Below are 8,783 nucleotides of genomic sequence, written 5' to 3' on the forward strand. Positions count from 1 at the left end.
TTGTAAGGTTCGGAAGCCAAACCACATTTTTCTGTCCTACCTCGGCCAGCCTTCAAAAAAAAAAAAAAGGAAAATTAAAAAAAAAGGGAAAAAAAGGAAAAAAAAAGAACAAAAAAAGGCAAACTTGAAGCTTGGTCTGTGCTCTTATTTATTTCCTTCTATTACTGCTCCCGGCTGGCTCTCCCTGCGGGAGGACCTGCCACTCGAGTCACTTTTTGGGTGGGAAAGCGCCGAAATCGCCCTTTTTCACCCCATTATTAAAGGGCTGCCTTCTCGGTGGTCACTGCGCATGCGCGCTGCGGCGCAGCTGGAACTACATCTCCCGGCGCCCCCCGCGGCGCGTCACGTGGGCGCGGCGGGCCAATAGGAGCGCGGCGGCGGGCGGGCCGGCGCCATGGCGGAGGCGGGGGGGCGCTGAGCGGCCTCGCGGCGGGCCCGGGCTGGAGCGGGGGGCGCGCGCCCAGGTAACCGAGGGGAGGGGGGGGGCGGGCGAGCGGCCGCGGGGCAGGAAGTGACGTCAGAGGGGCGGGTGGAGCGGCGGGGAGGGCCGCCGGGCTCCCCCCCCCCCCCTCCCCTCCCTTACGGCGGGGGGCGACGTCATCGCCGTGACGTCACCGCGCGGCCTCCGGAGGGGAGGGGCTGGGGGGGGGGGGGAGAAGCCCCTGAGGGGAGGGGGCGCCCGGCCTGCACCAGGGCCTCCCAGTGCAAACCAGTGCCCCCCAGCACCTCCCCCAGTGCCCCCCAGTACTTCCCAGTCTCCCCCAATTCCATACAGCCTGCCCCAGTGCTTCCCAGTTTCCCCCAGTGCCCCCCAGTGCCCCTAATCTCCCCCAGTACCTCCCAGTCTGCCCCAGTTCCACACAGCCTCCCCCAGTACTTCCCAGTCTCCCCCAGTGCCCCCAGTCTCCTCCAGTGCTTCCCAGTCTCCCGCAGTGCCCCCCAGTACTTCCCAGTCTCCCCCAGTTCCACACAGCCTCCCCCAGTGCCTCCCAGTTTCCCCCAGTGCCCCCCAGTGCCTCCCAGTGCCCCTAATCTCCCCCAGTACCTCCCTGTCTCCCCCAGTTCCCCCCAGCCTCCCCAGCACCCCCCAGCACTTTCCAGCCTCCCCGGTGCCCCCCCAGCCTCTCCCAGTTCCATTCAGCCTCCCCCAGTTCCCCCCAGTCTCCCCCAGTGCCCCCCAGCCTGGTGCCCCCTGTCCAGTTTTGGGGTCTGCTGAGGACAGTCACCATCCCAGATGGTTTCTCTCCATTTTGGGGGTCTTTTGGGGTCAGAATCGCCCTCCCTGGTGGCTTCTGTCCAGTTTTGGGGTCTATTGGGGACAGAACCACCTTCCCAAATGGCTCCTGCCCACTTTTGGGGTCTTTTGAGGACGGAGCCACCCCCCCCCAACCGATTCCTCTCCGCTTTTGGGACCTGCTGAGCCCACCCCGTTTTCCGAGGGCCCTGTAGGTGTCACCAGCACCCCACATCCCCCACGTCCCTCCCGTGACTTCCCCTCCCCGTTTCTCTCATCCCCTCGCAGGTTTTTCCCCCTCCAGCGGGATGGAGCCGGCTCCGGCGAGGCCGAAGGCCCCGTCCTTCCTCTCGGACCTGGGCAAGGCGACGCTACGGGGGATCCGAAAATGTCCCCGCTGCGGAACCTACAACGGCACGCGGGGGCTGAGCTGCAAGAACAAGACCTGCGGCGCCGTCTTCCGCTACGGCACCCGCAAGCAGCCCGGCGTCGACGCCGTCAAGCTCATCACGGGCTCCGAAGCGCAGCTTTACTCCGTGCGCCAACGGGACCGGGGGCCGGATCATCGGGGTTTCGTAGAGCTCGGGGTCCCGGAGGCGGCCGTGCAGCCGGTGGTCGGCCCCGCGGCGCCGCGGTTGGGCGCGGGGCGCTGCCACGTGCCGGCCTGCCTGCAAGCGGCCGCTCAAGGCGTGGTGGAGAAGCAGTGCCAGCACGTCAAGCTGGCCCTGAGCTGCCAAACGGAAGCCACGCCGCTGGCCCTAAAAAGCTCCGTCCTCAATTCGGTGCAGGCGTCCCCCGAAACCAAGCAAACCCTCTGGCAGCTGGCCGCCGAGCCCACGGGGCCGCTGGTGCAGCGCGTCACCAAGAGCGTCCTGGTGGTGAAGTGCGAGGCCAGCCAGAGGCACAGCCTGGGCTACCTGCACGCCTCCTTCGGCCACAAGGTGAGCGCCAAGGCGCTGGCCGAGCACCGCTTCGTCTGCTCCTGCCAAACCCCAAAACCCGGCAAGGGGGGCGCCGGGGGGAAGGAGGAGGCGGCGGCGGCGCCGGCAGCACCGCGCTGCGTTCACTTCTTCGCCTGCATCTGCGCCTTCGCCAGTGACGAGAGCCTGGCGCAGGAGTTCGCCGATTTCCTCGCCTGCGATGCCGGAGGTGGGTGGGGGCACCACTGGGGGTTTAGGGTTTGGGGCGGTGTTGGGCATCGGGCACACTCGTCGCTGCACCGGGGGAAAGGGAGCATCGTGACCGCTCCCCGTTGGTGCTTTGTTAGCTGGTGCTTTGTTAGGTGGCACCTCGGTTGCTGCAAAAAACCCTACAAGGAATGGGTTTGGTGAAAAAAAGACCTACAAGCAATGAGTTTGCTTCAAAAAACCCTACAAGTAATGGGTTTGCTGCAAAAAAAACTACAAGTAACGGGTTTGATGTAAAAAGCCCTACAAGCAACAGGTTTTTTGGAAAAAACACCTACAAGTAACAGGTCTACTACAAAAAAAAACCCACAGGCAATGGGTTTGCTGCAAAAAAACCTACAAGCAACAGGTTTGTTTTTGCAAAGAACCCTACAAGCAATGGGTTTGCTTCAAAAATCCCTACAAGCAACAGGTTTGCTGCAAAAAGCTGTACAAGCAACATTTTTTTTTTTGCAAAAAAAACATAAAAGCAATGAGTTTGCTGAAATAAAACCTAAAAGCAACAGGTTTGCTGCAAGAATAACCAACAAGCAATATTTTTTTTGCAAAAAACCCTACAAGCAATGTGTTTGCTGCAAAAAAAACCCTAAAGCAGTGGGTTTGCTGCACAAATCATACAAGCAACAGGTTTGCTGCAAAAAAACCCTACAAGCACCGGGTTTGCTGCAGAAGAGGTGTCCTGAAGCAGCTGGGGAGTGGTTTCGAGCCCTGCCTGGGGATCAGACCCTAAAAACACGTGTGTGAGGTGGAAATCGTGCCCCAGGCGTGGCTGTGCCCTCCTCAAAAAGCTCTGCCCAGGGCTGGGGAAGGTTTTTGGGTCCCTCTGGGGAGCCAGGCCACGGCTCCTGGGTTTGGTTCTGTTGCTTGTAGGGGTACGAACCTCCTGGTTTTGGTTCTGTTTTTTTTATTTTTTTGGTTTTTTTTACAAGCAGCAGCTCAGGACGTGCCGACCTCAATCACATTGGCTTTGGGGAGCGTCCCCTGCCTGGAAAACGACCCCAACCCCAAACATTTGGGTCCTGGCCCTGCTTCTCCTTCCCCAGCCCTTGTGGGGTCATCCCGTAGGGCTGCTTGGGGCCACGATTACGGGACCGTGGGGAGGGTTTGAGCCCCCGGGGGGTGGATTTGAGCCCCCAGGATCACTCCAGCCCACGATGGTGAAGAATTGAGATGATTTTAAGTCCCAATTTCCTCTCCCCTAGGTCTGAAAGGTGTCGCCGTCCCCCCGCTGCTGTGCGGCCCCGAAGCCTCCGCCCTGCAGGCCGGGGAGGCCGCCGCCAAGCCCAAGAAGAGGAAAAAGGACCCGGCGTGTGGTGAGCACTGGGGCTGGAGGGGCTGAAGGCTGGAAGGGGGTGCAAAGGGTTTTTGGGGGCCATGGGGCCGCGGCCTCGCTGCCCCCTAACCCTTGGTGTTGCCCCCCAGGGACGCAGGCGAGCGGCCCGCTGCTGGCTCAGGACCCGGGGAGCCTGAGGAGAGGCAGCACGAAGAAACCGCCCGTGGCCTCCTCGCTGAAAAGGCAAGGTGAGCCCCGGCCCTCGTTAAAAAAAAAGGAGAAAATTCAGGAGGTGGAAAATAACCAGGGCCCTGCTCGCCCGGCACGGGGCGGGGGAGCTGCCCCGAAATCTGTTCGGCGCCGAGGGACGGTGCCGAGCTGCTCCTCGGTGGATTTATTCGTGCAGGGAGATTTGGGAAGGTGGCGTGAGGCAGGGATGGGGCTGGCGTGGGCGTCACAGTGATAAAATCCTCGTGTGAAGGGGAAAAGAGGGGAATTGGGGCAGGTAAACCCATCTGCATGGGTTTGCTGGCTGGCCAGGGCCAAAAGGGTTTGTACAGCGTGGTCTGAACCTTTTTTTTTTAACCTCTCAGTTGTAGTTTTTGCCCAGAAAGTGGTTCTTTCCCCCCGTTTTGTTGCCCTTTTTTTGCTGGGTCGGATTTGCTCTGTTGCTGCCCTCCTTGAGCAGGTGAGCCCCGAAACAGGAGCGAGCATCAACCCCTCTGCCTGACGCCAGGGAGCTTTTTGGACCTCCCAGGACCCTCCAAACCCTGCTCCTGGGGAAGCTGCTCCCCCACGACACCGTGGTGCCCACCCCCTAGCTCTTACTGACCCCAGCCCCTTGATTTTTTTTACCTTTATCTATTTTTTTTTGAAGCAGGACGCTGCTTTTAAGCTAAACCTTGTGTTTCTGAGCCCCTGGGACGCCCGATAGAGCGGTGCCCGCTCAGAAAGGTTTCGCTCTGGTTCTTGTCCTCCTGTCTGCTGCCTTTCTGTGTTCTGCTTAACAGAGCCCGTGGCGCCGGCGCCGCCGGGGAACCGGTGAAGGTAAAACGGGAAAAAAAAAAGAGGAGCTCCCGTGGGGCCAGCCCACACCACGCTGGGGGGGCCGTGGTTCTTTGTTCCTGCCCGTTTCCTTGCTCCTCACGCGTGTGTGACGTTGGGGGACTCTGATTCCCTTCTCTTTTTTCTCTCCTAGGCTGTAACCAGCTGCTGGACGAGGCGCAGGTCACTCTGTCCTTCCAAGACTGGCTGGCCAGCGTCACCGAGCGCATCCACCAGACCATGCATTACCAGTTCGAAGGTAAATCAGGCTTCAGGAACCACTGCCCCCGAGCCCCTGGGGCCAGCAGCGTTGTTTCCAGCGCCCTCTTTAAGCAGCCGAGCTCCCGGCAGCATTAAATAACTTTAGCCCAAAGGGAGGCACGTGCTCTGCTCAGCTCGGAGCCGAGCGTTATTTTTGCCCTGGGAAGTTTCTGTTTGGCTTTGGTTCCTTCCCCGAGCGCGGCGTTAAGCTCAGCAGGAGCTCGCTGCTGCTCCTTGTGCTCGGGGAAGGGAGAAACTCCCTTCGAGGTTATTTATGCGTGAAGAAACTGCCCGGAGCTGAGCCGGAGAGGTGAGGTGAGGTAAGGCGAGGTGCCTCACGTGGCACCGAAGAAATGTTGGGGATCCTCCCTTGCCAGTCCCGAGCCTGCTGCTGCTCTCAGCCCCCCACGTGCCCCCAGGGCTGGGCTCTGCGTGGTGTGGGGCGAGCTGCTCCCCGTGCACGGGCGGCTGCAGGCAGCAGCTCGCATCTGGGAGCCCAGAGGAGCAGAAGTCAGCGGCGCCGCTTCCTGCGTGGCGCTTCCTAAAGCTCTCAGCTGCTGTGCTGGAAGCCAGCTGGGCTCTCCCCAAGCACAAAAACACCCGAAGGAAGGGGTTTGCTCTTTCCAAGCAGCGTAAGAACGCCCCGAGTTGGTCCCAGCAGGCAACCACACGCCGCTCTGTGGCAGCTGTTAAGTGCAGGGCTCCTGCAAGGCCTCTGGCCTCCAGCAAGCTGCTGCTGCTGAGCTCCCCTCGCTCACTCCAAGCCCTTTAGGCTGCCCCCGCAGCTTAGGGATTGCATTGAACACAAACCCTACAGGGCAGCTGCTGTGCCCCTGCTGCCCCTCTGCAGACTGGAGCCCCCCAGAGGGGCTGGAAGCAGCTGGCAGAGAGCACCAGGGGTGCTCAGAGCGCAGCCTTTCTGGAGGCAGCACGGAGATTTCTGCTGGGAGGGAGGTGGCAGGACCAGGCTCTGCCCAGACGCAGGGCGGGAGGCCAAGGACGCAAACTGAAACACGAGAAAACGTAGGAAAACATAAGAAAATGCTTCCCTGGTGGGCAGACCCTGGCACGGCTCTCGCAGCCAGCTCTTGGAGGGCTCCGGTGGTGGAAATCCCAAACCCTGAGCAGGGAACAGAGGTGAATAACCCCGGCTCCCTCCCCGGCTCGCTGCCTCTCGGCCGCTAACCCCTGCCCTCGTGTTTGTGACCGCGCAGGCAAGCCCGAGCCCCTGGTCTTCCACATCCCCCAGGCGTTCTTCGATGCGCTGCAGCAGAGGATTTCCAGCGGGAGCGCCAAGAAGAGGCTGCCCAACTCCACCACAGGTACGACGGGGACTTGCTCACGCAGAGGGAGCTCTCTGGGTGCCTGCTGAGGGAGGAAGAAGCAAGCAGCAGGCACTTTGCTACCCCTCTCTTTTTTCTAGCAGCTTTTTTTTTTTTGGAAGGAGCCCCACAGGGGTGTGAAGCAGCCCTAGGGCAGAGGACACAGGCTGAGCAAGACCTGAGGTATTAGAGCTGCAGGAATGAATGCAGCAGGCACAGCTCGAGGCAGCGGGCCAGGCAGGATTTACTTCATTAAAGCAATTATCGTGCTCGTAATGGACCAGAAGAGTCCACGAGCAAGTGCAGAGCAGCGTGGTTGGGGGCTGTCTCTGAGGCCAAAAGAGAAAGAAAAAATGAAGTTGCAGCACCAGCCCCATCCTGCAGCTTCCCCCCAGCATTTCGGGGCAGCCCTAACTCCACTTCCTTCCCCGCCATCCACTCCTAGCTCCATTTTCCTCCCCCCCAGGCACCCCTAACTCCATTTTCCTTCCCCCCAACCTCCTCTAGCTCAGTTTTCCTCCCCCCCAGCCTCCCCTAAGCGCATTTTCCTCCCCCCCAGCCACCCTTAATTCCCTTTTCCTCGCCCCCAGCCCCCCCTAACTCCGTTTTCCTTCCCCAGCCTTCGTCCGCAAAGACGCCCTTCCCCTGGGGACCTTCTCCAAGTACACGTGGCACATCACCAACATCCTGCAGGTGAAGCAGATCTTTGACACGCCCGAGGTAAGGGGGGACGGAAGGCGCTCCCCGCACCACGCTGCCGCGCGGTAGCCGAGCTCCTTACCTGGGTGCTCCCGTGCTTGCCGGCAGCTGCCGCTGGAGATCACGCGCAGCTTCATCCAGAACCGGGACGGGACCTACGAGCTCTTCAAGTGCCCCAAGGTGGAGGTGGAGAGCATCGCCGAGACCTACGGGCGCCTGGAGAAGCAGCCGGCCATCCGGCCGCTGGAGCTCAAAACCTTCCTCAAAGTGGGTGAGTGGGCAGGGGGCGGCGCGGCCCAGCGCACGAAGAAACCCCCCAGGTGCTGAGGAATCCCCCCCAGAGGGCACCCCTACAGGGGGGAAACCCCATGAGGAGGAGAGGGGCTCCCTCTGTAGCTGGGGGCTCCCCCCAAACCTCCACATGGGGGGAGTTCCCTCAATAAAGGGTCCCTGCACACCCCAAAAAAGCACTTAGGTACAAGATGAGGTTTTTCTCCAGCCCCTGTTCCCAACAGAGCCCCCCTTGACAGCCACCTCTGCCTGAAATTGAACACCCACAACAAGTCACACATCCCTCCCCCCCAAAAAAACTCATCTAGAAGCCCCCCAGTACGGACAGCACCCCAAAACCCAACCAGCCTCCCCCTGGGACCACAAGGCGAGATCCCAGGCCCCCCTCCTCACCCTCTTCTCCCCCCCAGGGAACACCTCTCCCACCCAGAAGGAGCCCACCCCCTTCATCATCGAGTGGATCCCCAACATCCTACCTCACTCCCGCATCGGCGAGCTGCGCATCAAGTTCGAGTACGGCCACCACGGCAGCCGCCAGCCCCCTGCCTTCTCCGAGCAGCAGGCGCCGGCACTGGAGCCAGCGCTGGAGCTCGCCCCGCTCGCCACCATCACCTTCCCCTGAGCCCCTGGGCCACCGGGGCCACCAGGCAGGCAGAGGTTGGCCTGGAAGAGACAAAAAAAAAACAGCAGGGAAGGGCTGGTTACCTGCTCGCCTTCCAGCAAGCAGCTGCAAAAAGGAGAAGTCCCGCTCGCCGGGTGCACGCTGCTCCTCGCTGCACCCAGGAATGGCAGGTGGGGGGCTCGAGGGGGGCTGCACCCCAAATTTAGGGGTGGCCACACCCAGGGGGGAACCCCCAGCCAAGCATCACCGCCGCTCTGGGGAGCCCCGGCTTCAGTTGGGGTGAGCTGGGGGATTTGGGGCTGAGCAGGGGGCTGGGGGGTGCTTGGGGTTCCCCCACCTGAGTGCAGCACGGGCTAAAAATACGAAGTTTGTGCTGCTGGGTTGCTCCAGCCTCTCCTGGGGACAGGAGGAGACCGGGGTCCTCGCCCCAGCCCCGCAGGGAGAAGAGCTCTGGAAGCCGAGCGCAGTGCTCCGGCAGCCCCCAGACCATGGAGGGGGCTCCCACCCCCATCCCCGTGCCCCCCTCGTTGCCAAAACCTCACAGGCTTGCACCGATCAGGCTGGCACCGCTCACCCTGCTGCAGGACATAGGAAAAAAAAAATAAGAAAAGGAAATAAAGCACCCATCTCAGGCAGTTCTGAGTTTCTTCTGGCTGCCCCTTGCTGTGTAGGCACAACCCCGTGCTGCTCAGCCCCACAAGGACGGGGCTGCAGCACCCACAAACTCACTGAAGGGGGGCTGGGGGGCACCCCAGGGCTGCTCTGCCACCCCCCAGCCTCAGGAGCTGCCCCTAAAAGAGGGGACCCAGCACCCAAAGCACCCCCCCAAGCACCCAGGCAGGGTGGGAGC

The 8,783-nt window shown here is 61.3% G+C and overlaps 1 protein-coding gene across 1 annotated transcript; it reads left to right on the plus strand.

The window, feature by feature from the left end:
- Positions 1-337: 337 nt before the first annotated feature.
- C23H2orf42 (chromosome 23 C2orf42 homolog) lies at positions 338-8,568 on the plus strand. Its single transcript, XM_038167123.2, has 9 exons — positions 338-464; positions 1,523-2,383; positions 3,624-3,734; positions 3,844-3,942; positions 4,893-4,997; positions 6,214-6,321; positions 6,941-7,041; positions 7,129-7,291; positions 7,722-8,568. The coding sequence occupies exons 2-9, from the start codon at positions 1,543-1,545 to the stop codon at positions 7,931-7,933; spliced, it is 1,740 nt and encodes a 579-aa protein (XP_038023051.2). The 5' UTR covers positions 338-464; positions 1,523-1,542; the 3' UTR covers positions 7,934-8,568.
- The last annotated feature ends 215 nt before the right edge of the window (positions 8,569-8,783 follow it).

This window comes from Anas platyrhynchos, chromosome 23 (assembly GCF_047663525.1).
Source record: "Anas platyrhynchos isolate ZD024472 breed Pekin duck chromosome 23, IASCAAS_PekinDuck_T2T, whole genome shotgun sequence".
Classification (NCBI taxonomy): domain Eukaryota; kingdom Metazoa; phylum Chordata; class Aves; order Anseriformes; family Anatidae; genus Anas; species Anas platyrhynchos.

What these genes read in the sequence shown, in the direction of transcription:
- C23H2orf42 (XM_038167123.2), top strand. Translation starts at nt 1,543, where the DNA reads ATGGAGCCGGCTCCGGCGAGGCCGAAGGCCCCGTCCTTCCTCTCGGAC. An exon ending in CCTCGCCTGCGATGCCGGAG is followed by an intron (nt 2,384 to 3,623) that starts GTGGGTGGGGGC and finishes CCTCTCCCCTAG; the next exon opens with GTCTGAAAGGTGTCGCCGTC. An exon ending in CATGCATTACCAGTTCGAAG is followed by an intron (nt 4,998 to 6,213) that starts GTAAATCAGGCT and finishes GTGACCGCGCAG; the next exon opens with GCAAGCCCGAGCCCCTGGTC.